This window comes from Primulina tabacum, chromosome 11 (assembly GCF_025594145.1).
Source record: "Primulina tabacum isolate GXHZ01 chromosome 11, ASM2559414v2, whole genome shotgun sequence".
Lineage (NCBI taxonomy): Eukaryota > Viridiplantae > Streptophyta > Magnoliopsida > Lamiales > Gesneriaceae > Primulina > Primulina tabacum.
The window spans coordinates 33,185,762-33,204,595 of record NC_134560.1 but is presented as its reverse complement, the minus strand read 5'-3'; the positions used below and the strand labels follow the sequence as shown (position 1 = coordinate 33,204,595).

The 18,834-nt window shown below is 39.2% G+C and overlaps 1 protein-coding gene and 1 non-coding gene across 2 annotated transcripts; one reads left to right on the top strand and one right to left on the bottom strand.

Annotated features, from left to right (window-relative positions):
• Nucleotides 1–1,222: 1,222 nt before the first annotated feature.
• On the bottom strand, nt 1,223–1,329 carry LOC142519961 (small nucleolar RNA R71). Its single transcript, XR_012813845.1, has one exon. It is a non-coding gene; the product is annotated as a small nucleolar RNA R71 (small nucleolar RNA).
• A 4,290-nt stretch (nt 1,330–5,619) lies between these two features.
• Nucleotides 5,620–5,994, top strand: LOC142519767 (uncharacterized). The gene has a single exon (XM_075622797.1). It carries the CDS (start codon nt 5,620–5,622, stop codon nt 5,992–5,994), a length of 375 nt encoding a protein of 124 aa, XP_075478912.1.
• The last annotated feature ends 12,840 nt before the right edge of the window (nt 5,995–18,834 follow it).

Sequence of the window (18,834 nt, the reverse complement as noted above, 5' to 3'; positions counted from 1 at the left end):
TTTGAATTACTGGCCATAATTCGATTGATTACATAATTGAACTCTAACACTCGGCAGAGGGGATTGAAATTAGGACAGAAGAAATCACATCGTTAGATATTTATAACGTGCAAAAGACGAATAACTCTGACGAATCCATAAAAGAACCTTGTTTACTTTTATTACGTGTTACGTGATTTTGAATAGACATATTAAAATCAGTAATAGGTAGTACATTTCTATTTAACACTCGACAGAGGGAATAGAAAATATTGTGAGTTCTTGGTTAATAAACATGGTGCAATTTAATTAAATGTTAGTCAATGTTAATTTAGCATAGGGGAGACTCGACGAAATCATATCTCTAGATTTATTTCCTCAGTGAGTTTTCTGCTGCGTGCTAGAATTACAGGAATTGTTATTTTATTTGAATTGATTTTAAACCAACTATTTGATTCGTTTAAATAAAGTTGAGCTATGTCAATGGTGGTAATTAATATACAGTTTTAAATACTTACTCTTCGTGGGATCGATATCTGTACTCTAACCAGTACTAAAACTTGATACCGTATACTTGCGGTAGTGAAAATACTCAACAAGTTTTTGGCGCCGTTGCCGGGGAGTAAAATATTTAATTGCATATTGATATCACTACTAATTAGTCTTTACTTTAATTTAGACTTTATTTTATTTTATTTTAGTTACTTTGTTAATCTATAATATTTTTGTTTTGCAGTGCATGCGAAGATTTCAAAATCCCGACTTGCTAATTTTTGATCCGGAAATCGAAAGAACTGCCAGGAGATTAAGGAAAGCAAGGAGAGACGAAATTAAAGCGATGGCTGAAAACAGAGATAATCAGAATGAGCTCCCAAGAGAGGTGCCAATCCGGGAACATTTCCGCCCAGTCATAAACGCTCACTACTATGGAATAGCTCGTGGAACTATTGCTGCTAATAATTTTGAGCTAAAACCCGCACTCATCAACATGGTTCAACAGAACCAATTTGGAGGAGCAGCCACCGCAGATCCCCATCTTCACCTCAGAACTTTTCTGGAGATCATGGATACGGTAAAAATTAACGGTGTTTCTGACGAAATTATTCGATTGCGCCTGTTTCCGTTTTCTCTCAGGGATCATGCTAGGAGATGGCTCCAATCTCTACCGCTGGGAAGTGTTACTACTTGGGCAGATTTGGTTACGAAGTTCTTGTCAAAATACTTCCCTCCTGCTAAATCTGCTCAGCTGAAAATAGATATCACCAACTTCAGGCAGAGAGAATTTGAAGTATTGTATGAGGCATGGGAGCGATACAAAGAATTACTCAGGAAGTGCCCGAATCATGGCTATGCAGATTGGGTGCAAATTGAGTTATTTTACAATGGTTTAGATGGGCCAACCAGAGGGAATGTGGATGCAGCCGCCGGAGGTACTATTTTTTCTAAAACACCTGATGAGGCCTATGATTTGCTTGAACAGATGACCATCAACAGTTATCAGTGGCCGAGTGAAAGATCTGGATCAAGGAAACCTGCTGGAGTGTATGCTGTAGACCCAATCACATCACTTACTGCACAGGTTTCGGCATTGACCGCACAGATTGCAGCGATGAACAAGCCAGGCCAATCTACGTCTGATGTAGCATTGGTGACTGCTGAGGAAGAGCCAGTTGTGGAGGAAGCTCAGTACATCAACAATCATGGCTTTGGAGGTTATCGAGGTAATCCTCCCCCTAATACTTATCATCCAGGTTTGAGGAATCACGAGAATTTCTCCTATGCAAACAACAAGAACGTGTTGAATCCCCCACCGGGGTTCAATACACAAAAAGGGGAAGGAAAGCCATCTTTTGAAGATCTAGTTGGCACATTTGTGACTGAGTCTGGGAAGAGAATGGCGAGAACTGAGTCTCGTCTTGATAACATGGAGACACACATGGGCAATATGGGTGCCACGATGAAGTCCTTGGAAACACAGATTGGGCAACTAGCCAATGCTTTAAAAGATCAGAATCGAGGACAGTTTCCCAGCAATACCGAGGTGAATCCTAGGGAACAGTGCAAAGCTGTCACACTGAGGAGTGGCAAGGAAATTGGGATCCCAGAGCCTACTGAAGAAAGTGAAGAGATTACAGTTGAGGAAGATGAGGAAAAGAGTGCAAGTGTTGGGGAACAGAAAGTGGAGGAACCTAAGAAAGTGATTGAGCAGCGACCCTTACCAAAGGTGAATCTTCCATACCCACAGAGGTTCAAGAAGAAAGGACTAGATGATCAGTTTGCGAAGTTCCTGGAAATTTTCAAGAAAATACACATCAACATCCCATTTGCCGATGCATTGGAGCAAATGCCCAATTATGCTAAGTTCATCAAGGATGTGATGTCCAAAAAGAGGAAACTTCAAGAGTTTGAGACCGTAAAGCTGACCGAAGAGTGCAGTGCAATACTTCAAAGGAAATTACCACAGAAACTCAAAGATCCAGGGAGTTTTACTATTCCTTGTGTTATTGGTAGTTCTAGAGTAAATAGAGCTTTATGTGATTTGGGTGCTAGTATAAATTTAATGCCTTTTCTATTTACATGACATTGGAACTTGGCGAGGTGAAACCTAGCACTATTACTTTGCAGCTGGCGGACAGATCACTTACCTATCCACGAGGGATAGTAGAGGATGTGCTGGTAAAGGTAGATAAATTCATATTTCCTGCTGATTTTGTCATCTTAGATATGGAAGAAGACCAGGAGACGCCACTTATCTTTGGACGGCCATTCCTAGCTACTGGAAAAGCCTTGATTGATGTGCACAAGGGCGAGCTCACATTGAGAGTAGGTGGAGATGAAGTCGTGTTCAACATCTACAACATCATCAAGGGACCAAATGAGGTAAGTACTTGTAATAGCATTGATATAATTGATTCATGTGTATCTCATGTTGGTGCAGGTAGGATGACAAAGGACTCTTTGGAGATATGCTTGTTGGAATCAGCTTCTACACTGGATGAAGATGACTGGGATGTGCGAGAGGAGTTACTTGCTCTCAATACGCTACCTAAAGAAAAGAATAATGCCCAACTTGAAGAGTTACTTGAGGATGCAATTAAAGAGGTACCAAAAGCATCCCCTGTATTGAAGGATTTACCGAGTCACTTGTGCTATGCATTCCTAGACGAGGGTTCGTCACATCCGGTAATTATATCTTCTGCTCTTACTAGTGATGAGAAAGATAGGTTGTTGAGGGTGTTGAGAGAATTTAAATCTGCGTTGGGATGGACAATTGCTGACATAAAGGGGATTAGCCCTACTGTTTGTATGCATAAAATATTGATGCAGGAGTCCTATACCCCTTATGTTGATCATCAGAGGAGGCTTAATCCAGCCATGAAAGAAGTTGTGAGGGCTGAGGTATTAAAATTGTTAAATGCTGGTGTTATTTATGCTATATCTGACAGTTTTTGGGTTTCACCAGTACAAGTAGTGCCTAAAAAGGGAGGTATAACTGTAGTTAGAAATGAGAATAACGAATTGATTTAAACTCGTCCAGTGACTGGTTGGCGAGTGTGTATAGACTACAGGAAATTGAATGATGCGACTAGGAAAGATCACTTCCCTCTTCCCTTTATTGACCAGATGCTTGATAGAGTAGGTGGTTATCATTATTATTGCTTTCTAGATGGTTATTCAGGTTACAATCAGATTGTCATTGCACCGGAGGATCAAGAGAAGACTACCTTCACTTGCCTCTATGGTACATTTGCTTTCAGGAGAATGCCATTTGGTCTCTGCAATGCACCTGCTACTTTTCAGCGGTGTATGATGACCATATTTTCTGACATGGTCGAGGAAATAATGGAAGTTTTTATGGATGATATCTCTGTGTTTGGTTCATCTTTTGATCATTGTTTGCAGAATCTAACGCTTGTTTTGCAGAGATGTCAAGCAAAGAATCTAGTGCTGAATTGGGAAAAATGTCACTTCATGGTCTCAGAAGGTATTGTGCTTGGGCATAAAATTTCAGCTAGAGGGATAGAAGTGGACAGAGCCAAAGTTGTGGCAATTGAAAAACTCCCACCGTCGAAAAATGTGAAAGGAATCAGAAGCTTCTTGGGACATGCCGGGTTCTATCGTCGTTATATTAAAGATTTCTCTAAAATTACTAGACCTTTATGTAATTTATTAGAGAAAGATTCTACATTTATTTTTGATGATGATTGTTTGCATGCGTTTAACAGGATCAAGGCAGCACTGATCTCTGCACCCATCATGATAGTGCCTGATTGGAAGGAGCCCTTTGAGCTCATGTGCGATGCTAGCGACTATGTTGTGGGAGCAGCATTGGGACAAAGGCGAGACAAGTTGTTTAAAGTTATCTACTATGCAAGTCGTACACTCAATGCAGCCCAACAGAATTACACCACTACTGAGAAAGAGATGCTAGCAGTGGTGTTTGCATTCGACAAATTCAGAACATATCTCATTGGCACCAAGGTAACTGTTTTCACTGACCATGCAGCTCTTCGCTACTTGTTTGCCAAAAAGGATGCCAAGCCCAGGTTGATACGATGGATACTCCTACTTCAAGAATTTGACTTTGAAGTCAAAGACAAGAAAGGTTGTGAGAAACAGGTTGCTGATCACCTGTCACGACTAGAGCTGGAAGAAAGAACTGAAGGTGGAGCTATCAACGAGTCGTTCCCAGATGAACAACTTTTCAGGGTAAGTGTTACACATCCGTGGTTTGCAGACATAGCTAATTTCCTTGCTGCAGGAGAATTAACTTCATATTTAACGTATCATCAAAAGAAGAAATTTCTTCATGATGCAAAGTTTTATCTGTGGGACGATCCGTTCTTGTTCAAGAGATGCGCTGATCAGATAATCAGACGATGTGTAGCAGAGGAAGAAGCGGGTATGATTCTAGAGCAGTGTCATTCCTCACCCTACGGTGGACACTTTGGAGCATCTAGAACAGCAGCTAAGGTATTACAGTCAGGTTTCTATTGGCCTAATTTATTTAAAGACAGTTATACTTTAGTCAAGTCATGTGATAAATGCCAAAGAGTTGGCAATATTTCTAGGCGACATGAATTACCACTAACAAATATTTTGGAGGTGGAACTTTTTGATGTCTGGGGTATTGATTTTATGGGTCCATTCCCATCCTCTTTTGGTCAATCTTATATTTTACTTGCTGTTGATTATGTGTCAAAATGGGTGGAAGCAATCGCCACCAGTACTAATGATGCTCGAGTTGTTGTTAAGTTTGTCCACAGGAACATCTTCACAAGATTCGGAACGCCTAGAGCCATTATCAGTGATGAAGGTACGCATTTCTGCAACAAAATTTTTAACTCACTATTGGCCAAATATGACGTGAAGCACAGGGTGACACTGGCATACCACTCGCAAGCCAATGGGCAAGCAGAGATATCCAACCGGGAGATCAAACAAATATTAGAAAAGACAGTGAAGACAAACCGGAAGGATTGGGCGATCAAGCTAGATGATGCATTATGGGCATACAGGACTGCATATAAGACACCTATCGGGATGTCGCCTTATAGGTTGGTCTTTGGGAAAGCTTGTCATCTCCCTGTGGAACTGGAGCACAAAGCATATTGAGCTGTGAAAAGGCTCAATTTTGATATGGGAGCATCTGGCGAACAACGATTGCTGCAACTGAACGAGATGGAGGAGTTTAGGAATGATGCATACGAAAATGCCAAGATATACAAGGAAAGGACCAAGAAATGGCACGACAAGCAGATTCTTCGACAAGACTTTGAACCAGGACAACAGGTGTTATTATTCAATTCTCGACTGAGATTGTTCCCTGGTAAGTTAAAATCACGATGGTCTGGACCATTCACAGTGGAAACAGTGTACCCACACGGTGCAATTGAGTTAAAATGCAACAATGGTCAGACATTTAAAGTCAATGGTCAGAGGGTCAAGCATTACTTTGGAAATGAAGTGCGACACATGGACAACATTCCCACTGCGAGAACCAAAGTAGACTGAAGAAAGTCAGGCTGATGACGTTAAATCAAGCGCTGTGTGGGAGGCAACCCACATTTATTTATTTTTGCATTCATTTTATTTATTTTATTTCGATTTTTTAGTTTATTAATTTTAATTTTCTCAAGTATTAATTTGCATTTTGTTATTTTTTGCAGGTATTTAAAAAATATATATATATTTCGAGAATCGCTTGGACAGTGTGCTCCGCGCACATGCGCAACATATTACCGCGCACATGCGCAATAGTGGCAGAGAGGTCAGCACATATGCACCACTCCGAGCGCGCATATGCGCTAAATTTCCTAGAAAGGTCGGCGCATATGCTTCAATCCGGGCGCGCATATGCGCCACCTCCCAGCATGCCGAGACAGTAGCAGTGGCGCATATGCGCCATTTTACATCGCGCATATGCGCGCGATTCAGTATAAAAAAAAAAGGGGCGAGATCGCGAATCACACTCAGCAACACACTCAAATCCCTAGCCACCACGCCGCCGCCCCTCTCCGAATCTCCCTCACCGCCGCCACCCCTCAGCCGACCGCCGCCGCCGCCTTCCAACAGCAATTTTTCCAACACAATCCTAATTCCGGTCATCCTCTCGTTCAAGTATGGGGTTTCTCTTCCGATTTTGTTACAATTTTCAGATTTCATAGAAAGTAGCTCAAGCAACTTGGGGGAACTCTTGATATCGTGATTTGGTGTGTCGACTTGGTATAAATCTTTTGTGACTGGGTTGTACGTGCATTGCTTATTGGATTATTGGTGTGGTACAATTATAGTGTTCAAATTTGGTGGTTCAATTAGCTTTGATTTTGTCTGTTGGTTGAGTTTAAAGGGTGGTGTAAGCATTGTTAATTGAGATGGCACCGAAGAAGAAATCAAAGAAGGGTGCTTCTTCTTCTGCGAGTTTTAATTCGCACCGATTTTGGAATGAGGAGGCCCAGCAGATATATGACAGTACTATGACACGACCCATAATACAGGAACGGGGGTTCAATTTGTCCATTTCACGTGGTGTGATTATAAATGAACTGGAACGAAGGCAATGGGTGGAGTTCGCTCAACACCCGTCGGACGCCGTTATTTCCATTGTGCGAGAATTTTATGCCAACCTCCGGATTCGCCATGAGGAATCCAAAGTATTGGTCCGAGGGAAATTGGTGTCGTTCGATTCTCGAACGATCAACACGCTTTATCAGATGCCCAGTTTCGATCAGGACGAGTGCAGTGAGTTCCTCGAAGAAGGAGTTAATTACACAGAGGTCATCCGGACCATTTGTGAGCCCGGCGCCGTATGGAAAATGAGCTCGAGCGGGCCTACATCTTTAAAGAAAACCGACATGGGTCCTAACGCTAGTGCATGGACATCTTTTGTACTAGCCCGCATTCTCCCGTCCTCTCACTACTACGATGTCACCAAGGACAAAGCCACATTGGTTTATGCCATCTTGACGGGCAAATTAATTGACGTGGGGAAAATCATTTATGGCTCGATTATGCGAGTCGGCGCAGGGTTAGCCACGGTTGCCCTTCCTTGTCCCCACACTGTTACCGAGCTATGCCGCCAGGCCGGCGTCTCATGGGCCCCTGATGAACCAGTTCTCAAGCCAAAGGCCCCCATTGTTGCTTTCTTTGGAGGCGCATCCTATGTTCCCTATGAGTTGCCGGACGAAGAGGAGCCCCCACAAGCACAGATTCCACCACCACATGCAGCAGCCAGAGAGCGCAGGGGAGACAGATTGAGACGACTAGAGATTGAGATGCAGGATCAGAGGCAGTTACTAGTCGAGCAGCGCCAGGTGCTAGATTCACTTCAGTACCGCACGGACCATTTTATGGGATTCATGATGGATTTCACCTCCGTGCTCGCTCAGCGGTTCCCGCCTTTAGGTCCAGAAGATCCCATGTTTCCCCAGCCACCTGCATGGCCACCACAGTATCCAGGACCTCCTCCACAGGCCCCACCCCAGCACATGGATGAGGATTTCGATGATGATGACGACGAGCACTGATGCTCATCGTGTGAGGTATGCGTGTCCCATTTCTTTCTTGTTTATACATTGAGGACAATGCATATTTTAAGTTTGGGGGGTGATTTGATTATTTGATCTGAGTTGATTTGATATGAGTTGATTTGTTGCTTTGATGTTATTTTTTTTTATGTTTAATTAAAAAAAAATGTTTCATTTAATCTTTATGTTTTTCTTTTCGTAGTCGTTAATTTTTTTTTTTTTGGAATTGTAGAATTAAGGTAAATAACCAAACAATGATGAGAGTTGACCCGAAATTCATGTTGTTCCTTGATTACGAATCCGAATGCATGCCATCTTTACTTAACCGTTTACACATTAAATCACGATTGCTATGATTGTTGATACACCCGATGTCGAGAGAGTGTTCATGTGGTTTGTGATTTGAAATGAATGAGCGGACTCCAAAACCGGCATGTGATTTCTTGTTGTTGAGCTATATGTTCACTAACACAAAAATGATTCAGGCAGTCTTTGATTTATGTTGGGCATGTTTTTCCTTGAATAAACTATCAATTGTTAGCTCTTTGAGCCTAAATGAGAATGAGATGTGATTTGTTCTGTTTGAATACCCGAAAACATGATTTGTCTGTGTTTGTTGATGGGTAAATTGAAAGTAGTCTAGAACTTAGTTTGGCACTCTTCGAGGCGAGATACGGGTATTGTGTGACTTAGGGATGATTTAGGCGATTTTTGGAACGTTTGAGCCTTTCAAGCCTACCCATAACATCATATACACCCTAGTGTCCCATGTTTGAGCTTAATGAAAATCGAATGGAGTGTGCCAGGGCACACAAAAGCTCCCATTCGTATCAATTCTAAACTCCTACGTCAACTACCAACTTTTGAGCATATACACTAGTACCTACCGAAAACTGAGAGAAAACGAACCTGTGTATCACTACAAAAGTTCCTCTCCCTTGTGTGCATATAAGAATATCATGAAAGGTGAAAAGAAAGAAAGAAATGTCTGGAAAAAAAATGTTGAATAAAGAGGGAAAGAGTATGGCATGTGATGTAAAAAGGAGGACAAAATGGTGAAAATGTTGTGGCAAGGCAAGTGGAAGTGAAACAAAAGGAAGGAGACGCGTGTTGAAAAATAAATTGGTTTGTTTTCTCTCACTTTTGACTCCCGACCTTCATTTGAAGCCATTAGCCATAGCCTAACGTTATAAGCTTAAAAGACCTATTAACCAAGTCACACGTACCCAATATACTAGTGGAGAAGAGATGTCAAAGTTTAGCCTATGGACACTTGAAAAATACCGTCGATAAACACAGAATTTGATTGTGTACATGTGCGCATCTCATGATATTGGATTTTATTTGGTTAATTGTTGCCTTCATAATACCACTTTGTTTAGCCAAATGTTACCCTATAAGTCCTGTTGATTTGTGAAGGTGAATGTGTGCTTCAATGGTTTTGCTAATTACGTGTGCGTCGAGGGGTCCAGAATTTTATGAAAAAAAAAAAGTTATGAACTTATTTTGGCATTTGGTTTGGGTAAACGAGAATAGCAAAACACACACGCACGTGAACTGTGAGTAATGTGGCATGTGTTTGATTCAAAATCATGGAAGCTGTAATCTCTGAGGCTAGTGGTTATCCTTTTATTCCACAATTCTTGTTCGTTTAGTTATTTATTTTTTTAGGATTTGTTTAGTCGAGTCTAGTTAATGTTTTATTTATTTTCATTTTGATTTTGCTCGGGACTAGCAAAAGTTTAAGTTTAGGGGGATTTGATAAGTGCATTTTATGCACTTATATTATTCTTATACTTCATATAGATTGTTAGTCTTTTGGGCGGAATTACGGGCTTTTTGTTGTTTTTGGTTTGATTGCAGGTAGCTAGGTGCGGTCACGACATGGGCGTGAAAAATAAACCAAAATGGCGCTTAGTAGAAGAGATGTGAGCCAAGCATGCGCAACTAGGACAGAAAGATTGGCGCATATGCGCCCTCAAAGCCGCGCACATGCGCGGCCCATACAGTGAGACTCGCGCATATGCGCGAGTAAGATCGCGCATATGCGCGAGCAATGCCCCAAGAAGTGAAATACCGAGAGCAGCGCGCATATGCGCCGCTCATGGCGCGCATATGCGCGCGGCGCATACATTCAGAAATAAATAGGCTTCGTCGTGTTCTTTTTAGGGGTTCCAAAATATTTTTAGCACAGCCGTCACACCACTCGAGAGAAAGGAGAAAAAGTGAGAACGCACGGATCACGGGACGCGAAGAACGAAGATAGAAGACGGTGAATCCGGACACGGAGAAGCACTTTCATCTCTCGCCAACACGTTCTTAATTCGGTTTCTTACTTTTACGTTTTTAATGATTAAAAACAGGTTTTGTGATGATTTAAATTCGAGCATGAACTAATTTTATTTTCTAGAGATTGATGTAGTCGTGGTTGAACCTATGTGAACGACGATTTGAATTTTCATTGAATTATTTCATCGTGTTTATTTGTGATTTCTTGTTTTTAATGCTTTTGAATTACTGGCCATAATTCGATTGATTACATAATTGAAATCTAACACTCGACAGAGGGGATTGAAATTAGGACAGGAGAAATCACATCGTTAGATATTTATAACGTGCAAAAGACGAATAACTCTGACGAATCCATAAAAGAACCTTGTTTACTTTTATTACGTGATACGTGATTTTGAATAGACATATTAAAATCAGTAATAGGTAGTACATTTCTATTTAACACTCGACAGAGGGAATAGAAAATATTGTGAGTTCTTGGTTAATAAACATGTTGCAATTTAATTAAATGTTAGTCAATGTTAATTTAGCATAGGGGAGACTCGACGAAATCATATCTCTAGATTTATTTCCTCAGTGAATTTTCTGCTGCGTGTTAGAATAACAGGAATTGTTATTTTATTTGAATTGATTTTAAACCAACTATTTGATTCGTTTAAATAAAGTTGAGCTATGTCAATGGTGGTAATTAATATACAGTTTTAAATACTTACTCTTCGTGGGATCGATATCTGTACTCTAACCAGTACTAAAACTTGATACCGTATACTTGCGGTAGTGAAAATACTCAACATTTGAACAGGGAAATTCACGATCAAGTGGAGCTTCGGCACTACTTGGATCTAGACGAAATGGTGCAAATGGCCATAAAAATGGAGCAACAACTCAAAAGGCGTGGAGTTGGCCGCACCAATCAAACTGGAGGCTCATCACCTTCTTGGCGGTCAAATGTGGTGAAACGTGAGGAGAATAAGTTGGTGACCAAGCCCAAGATTGAGACCAAACAAGAGGCGCCTAAACAAGGAGTGCAAGGTAAATCTGAAACTCCTTCTAATCGATCTAGGGATGTTAGATGTTTTAGGTGCCAAGGGTTAGGTCATATTTCTAGTGAATGTCCTAACAAAAGAGTGATGATCTTGAATGACTATGGTGAATATGAGTCGCATAGTGATGGTGAGGATGAGGATGATATGCCTGCATTAGAGGATCCTGACGAGGGTTTTGAGGCGGTTGTAGGAGAAGCACTAGTGACTAGGCGTATCATGAGTGCCCAAGTCAAGGAGGAGGAGACTAACCAACGAGAGAACTTGTTCCATACTAGGTGTTTTGTAAATCAAAAAGTTTGCAATCTAATCATAGACGGGGGAAGTTGTACTAATGTGGCTAGTGTTGAGATGGTGGAGAAATTGGGTTTACCAACATTGAAGCATCCTCAACCATATAGGCTTCAATGGTTGAATGATTGTGCGGAAGTGAAGGTGACAAAACAAGTGCTAGTGCCTTTTTCTATTATGAAGTATGTGGATGAGGTTTTGTGTGATGTAGTACCCATGCATGCATGTCATATATTGTTGGGTAGACCTTGGCAATACGATAGGAAGGTGACTCATGATGGTTTCAAGAATAGGTACTCATTTGTGTTGAAAAAGGAATCCATTGTTTTACTTCCTTTGTCCCCAAAGCAAGTGTGGGAGGACCAATTGAAAAAAAAGAAGAGAGATGAGGCCGAAAGAAAGAGTGTTCAAAAAAGTGAGATGGCCTTAGAAAAATAAAAAGATATGGTCGAAAAAAGAGTGAACAAAAGAGTGAGATGACCATAGAAATAAAAAGAGAAGAAAAGAATGAGATAAAAGAAAAAGAACAAGAAAAGGAGGCCAAAGAAAAGAAAAATAAAAAGAATTCTATGGCCCAAAGGAGTGAGATGGAGATATGTTTATTCTTGCATAAACCCTTTCATGTACCTTTGTACAAAGTGGTTTATTCTCATCATGATGATATAGCCGGTTCAATCCCGAGCATTGTTACTTCTTCTTTGCAGGATTACGGTGATGTCATGATGGGGAGGCTAGCAAGTGCTGATGGTGTGAGGATGCAATGGGATGAACCATATGGATTCAAGAGCCATAGCGATGAGGTAAGGTTAGTTGTCAACGCAACATATGGGAGGTATGATTTTCTTCCTTACCTTAATTTATTGTTGTTTTGTTTTCAAGAATTATGGGAACAAGTTGAAAATGTGATGTTTAGAAGATATGAATGTGATTTAATCTTGTTGTCTAAGTGTCATAGAATTGAGAATGGAGATATATTGCATGAATTAGATTCAAATGTTATTGATTTTGAGTGTTCAAAGATTGTCCAATTGACACTTTGTCATGACAATGACTTGTATGCATTAGAATTAAATTCATGTGATGAGTTAAATGAATACATGGGTAGTACATTTAATGTGTCCTATTTGCATGATTTATATTTGGTTAGGGAAGGTTTTGAGAGATTGATGGTTGGGAATGATAATTGTTTCGTTCATGATGAGTCATATTTGGTTGGTGGTGATTTTGAAAGTTCCATCACAGAATATGATAATTCCTCCATTCATGATGGATATATGTTTAAAAAAAATAAATTCTTCATTCTATATTCATTGCACGAGATAAAGTTTATTCCTAGTGAACTGTGGATGTACACGTGTATGGATCTTATTTTTGTGTTAACTAGGTCTAAGAAGGGGAGAAATCTGATATTTGTGATACTTAATCATATTTTATCATTTGGTGTCTTTTACTATTTGGTATATGTTGAGGTTGGTGAATTGGAAGTGAAGTCGACCTTGGAGTTGGAGTTCAAAGCGTTGATGGAGCACGTGGGCGATAGCACCTATCGACTTGAGTTTAAAGGTAAGCATGTTGGTCGTATAATCCTTGTTATTACTAAATTGCTTCATTTTTGTGTAGGTAGCAAAGATTTGAGGACAAATCCTTTTCAAGAAGGGGAGGATGATGGGATCATGGTAGCCGTTAATGGGTTTATGAGCAGGCGAGGAGGGCTTACGTGCAAGGAGCAAAGTGCCGAAGGGGTCGTGATGCATGGGAGTACGTCGGGAGGCCAAAGGAATATCATTCAAGCATTGTTGGAGACGGCCGAGACTACACGGACGTGTACACGGACCTACACACGGGGTCCGTGTCCTTTACAGCCGAAGATGAAGAATTCCAGAGTCTACACGGACCCGAGCACCGACCAGCACACGGGGTCCGTGTCCTATGACATTTGCGAAGACCGAGTGTACACGGACCCTTACACGGTGGTGGACACGGGGTCCGTGCCCCTTGTTTCCAGCTGAAGGTGATTTCCCGAGAGTACACGGACCCATACACGGATGTCTACACGGGGTCCGTGTCTGAGACGGCTGCGCGAGAATATTTTCCTTTCTAGAGTTTTAATTATTTTGGAGACTAGATTTTTGATATCTTTTTGACATATAAATATGTTTTGGACGAAATTTTACACACAATTCAGATTATCATTGATATTTTTATCAAAGTTTAGAGTTTTTCTCTCAAGCTTTTTCAAAGCCTTTGCTTTGAGTTCATTCAAAAATCAAACTTATCAAGATTCGTTCTTGTGGCGTTTGTCGATTGATATCATACGGATTGTCAGGGACAAGTTCCTTGAAGGTTCGACTGTTTCTCAATTGTTTAAATCGTGAATATTTATTGCTAAGTTTTTATAATTTAGAGGTGAACATCACACATTCAAACTTGATTCAAAAGATCGGGACAACAACGATTCTTTGTTCGACATTAAATTGAGGGCGCGATTCGATTTTAATCGTGTTTGCTTTTATTCGTACAAAGATTCACATCAAACACCATGACACATTGGTAAGTATCCTCTCTTGGACTCTTCCATAGAGAATCTTTTCATGATGGTATCGATATAACTCGCTTTGGGTGAGCCCAAGCATCCTCTTTGATCTATATTTATAGATTTGTATTCCCAATACATAGGATGCTTTACCTATATCTTTCATGGAGAATTTACTTTTCAACCATACTTTAGTTGATTGCAGTAATCCTACATCATTTCCAATGAGTAGGATGTCATCAACATAAAGTACTAGGAATGTCACTGCACTCCCACTAACTTTCTTGTACATGTATGGTTCCTCAGGATTTTTAGCAAAAACCAAATTACTTGATAGTGCTATCAAATCTGAGGTTCCAACTCCTTGACGCCTGCTTGAGACCATATATTGATCTCTGAAGTTTGCATACCTGAAGCTCACTTCTTACTGATGTGTATCCCTCAAGTTGAGACATATACATTTCTTTTTTGATGTCTCCATTGAGAAATGCGGTCTTTACATCCATTTGTCATATCTCATAGTCATACCATGCTGCTATGGCTAGTATTATTCTAATGGACTTAAACATAGCAACTGGTGAAAAAGTTTTCTCATAGTCAATTCATTGCCTTTGAGTATAACCTTTTGCAACCAGTCTTGCTTTGAAGGTCAATACCTTCCCATCTGCCCCAAGCTTTCTTTTGTAGATTCATTTTCATCCTATGGGAACGATTCTCTTATGTGGATCAACTAATGTCCAGACTTGGTTTGAATACATAGGGTCCATTTCAAACTGCATGGCTTCAAGCCATTTTATTGAATCAGTATCAAATATTGCTTATTTGAAGTCCATTGGGTTACATCCAACACAAGGCTCATCATGGCCTTGTTCATGAAAAAGTGTATATCTTGCAAGTGGTCTAATAATCCTATCAGATCGTCTAGGAGCTTGTACTTCAACTACTGGTTGTTGGGGATTAGGTTCAACCTCTACAGTTGAGGGAGTATCTTGAATTTCTTCAAGTTCTATCATCTTGTCTTTTCTATCTAATAGAAATTTCTTTTCCAAAAAGGTGGCATTTCTTGAAACAAACACTTTTGCTTCATTGGGACAATAGAAATAATATCCAACAGAATTCTTTGGATATCTTACAAAGTAGCACAAAGTGGATCTACTGTCCAATTTGTCTCCCATTATCTGCTTTACGTAAGCAGGAGATCCCCATATTCTCAAGTAAGAATATTTGGGAGGTTTTCCCATCCATATCTCATACGGTATTTTATCCACTGCTTTAGTATGGACATTATTCAACAACATTGCCGCAGTTTCAACCACGAAGCCCCAAAACGTTGTAGGCAATTCAGTGAATCCTATCATGGATCGAACCATGTCCATCAATGTTCGATTACGACGTTCAGAAATACCATTCAATTGTGGTGTTGCTGGTGGAGTCCATTGTGAGAGAATCCTATTCTCTTTTAGATAACCAAAAAATTCAATACTTAAGTATTCTCCACCTCGATCAAATCGAAGTGCCTTAATATTTCTTTCTAGCTGGTTTTCTACTTCAGATATGAATTCTTTGAACTTTTCAAATGCTTCAGATTTGTGTTTCATCAAATAAACATACATATACCTCGAATGGTCATCAGTAAAGGTAATGAAGTAGGAAAGCCCAAATTTTGTGCTAACACTTAGCGGGCCACAAACGTCTGTGTGGATTAAATCCAGTAGACCATGTGCACGTTCCACGTTTCCATTGAATGGAGTCTTGGTCATTTTTCCTTTTAGACAGGACTCACAAGTACATAGGGAATTTATGTCTGACAAGTCAAACATGCCTTCTCTCACTAGTTTGTGCATCATTCTTTGCGAAATATGACCTTGTCTAGCGTGCCATATTTGTGCGGGATTTGGATCTTCTAATTTTCTTTTGTTTGTTGTTGAAATCCTGTTTACTTGGACATTCACTCGTCATTTCCAGAGGCATATAATTTCTTATGTCCGGAATTCTTGCAATGAAATAAATATGTTCTGACTCATCGGGCTTTGTAGGTATTTTAAGTGTCCTTCAGAGTTTGCTTCTTATTGGGTTTGTTTTTCTTGTGAGGGGCAGAACATTTATTTCCCTTACTTTGTGGGCCATTTTCATCTCGACGAGAAGCCCATTAGAAAAAACAACATTTTCCTGTTTTATGGTGATCTCATAAGTCATAAGCATATTGACTAGCTCTTCAAGGCTATCATCTATCTTATTCAAATTGAAGTTCACCATAACCTCGTCAAAAGAGGAAGAGATAGATAACAAATTGATGTCATCAAGTAACTCGTTAGGAATCACATATTCCAGGCCCACCACATTCTCAATAAGCCCAATCATATGTACACCACGCTCATGGGCCAGATTCTCATCTTGCATGCGTGTAGTCATGAACTACTTGAAAGTGATGTGCATCATTGTACGAGTTTCATGCACCATGCAACTCTTGCACGTTCATTCGAATGTCAGCAGCATTCAAAATTTCCTCAAACTGTCCCTACAGTTCATTTGACATATAAGCGAGCATGTTACACTTTAACTTGCATACTATGCTCCATCTTGCATGATTTGTCAGTTTAGCAGGACTGACATTAGTCTGTATGCCATTTTCTCCGAATTCAGAACAATTTTCCCAACCAGTCTTGAAAATTAGATTCGATTAGCTTGTTAATAACATGAATAGATTACGTGACGAATTTGAAAATATACTGATATGGAAACAAAATAATGATTGCTGATAATTTTAAAATAATTATAAGATATAAAATATGGATTTTTTTTTATAAATCTCCCTCCCACTATTTAGACATTTTCACTACCCTCTGATGAAAAAGAAAAATCGTATTTCCTTAGTGGGCACGTAGAGTCCAATTAACCAATTATAATCCCGAATAATATCAGCCAATTATAATTTCTAAAAGGTAAAATCTAATTGCATCCCTATGCAACCTCTCCGTGTTTCGCCTCACATTTAATAAGGACCTAATAATATGAGCCATTTATTTTCACGTGTCAAACCAACCCATCAATATTGAGTTGTAGTGGACGGTCACCATGAGTTCCCCCAATAATATGAGCCGAAGTCATGGGAGTTTCAGTCAATTCAAATCATATCCAGTGGAAGTCACAGCTTTCCGGCGTCCAGGCCTCCCCAATAATATGAGCCAGACACTATCCGCGAGTAGCGATCAACATGCAACCACGGTTGATGGAAGGCAAGAATAAATTAAACTCTTTTAATTTTTACTTTTACGGTTTGATATAAATTTTGAATCGTATTCAAAATGAGGGATTTTAATTTTAAAATTGTCTCATCATTTTAATTTAAAATCGTGTGCCGCGAGTTTTTATGTTTGCCGGATTCATGCAACTATATTATCTAATAATATACATACATACATACTACTATATATATATCGTATATATATCATAACATGACAAAAACAATAAACAAGGATGATCGATCACCAACAATATTAGATCCATGTGAGCCAGACATGGATCCAGGTCCAAAACCTAGGTGAATGCAGGGATGCAAATGCAACTATTACAAATACTTTCAATATTTTACATGTCTTCATCTTGTGCATCGGGCCCACCATCTTCCAGTCTTGATCTCCCACTATTTTTAATAATTACATTTAAATAGTCATGGCACATAAGAGATACATCTCATGGGATGAGAACGAGCCATAAACCAGGCCCACTTTAATAATATCAAATATTAACAAAATGAATAAACAGTAAAATATCCTAACATACACCTAACACATTGGTCAAGCCTCTCGATCATCTCTTCATGCATTTAATATCAAATATTAACATCGATTAATTAAATAAATTTAATTAATTGATAAATCATGTATCTAATAATTTTATTACTAACCACCACAATTATCAAATAATTTAATAAATTAAATAAACACATTTATTTGATTTCCAATTAGCTCAATAATAATTGATTTCATGTAAAACTCACTTTTACAATAAATAATTAAAATCATATTCTAATTATTTATTTTACAAGAAAATTATTAATTTTTCAAAAATTAATTTTCAAAAGATAAATTGAGCTAATTTTCATAAAATACCAATTTAATCCAAAGTTTTGAAAAATCAAAAAATCGCACCTTAGTCCCAAACAATTCAAGCCCATTATTCAGTATAGTGCCCGAGACACTCCTGAGCAGGTGCCCGCGCCGCCCGCCCGCTGCCCGATCGTATTGGGCAGTAGCGCACAGCTGCGCGCAGGCCTCCGGCCAGATCCGAAAATAATTTTTTTTTTTTTTATTTCTGGAAAAATAATTTTATGGTGCATCAATTTTCTGAAAAAAAAATTTCGTGTGTGGATAGAAATAAATTAAATAAACTATAGATTATAAAATCCATGTCCTTTTTGAATGTATGCCATGTGCAATAAGAATAATAAAATCTTATTTTAATATTAATCTTCATTTTACTTAATTAATCTAATTAATTAACTTAACTAAAGATTTTTATTGCATTCCATTCATGGTCAATCTCGAATCAATACATAATTTTTTAGAATATTATGCATCAATATTATTTTGTTTGTGTGCAAGGTTTTCAATTATGGTATCATGAATATCTCCATATTACATAAATAAATACCATATTTAATAAAAAA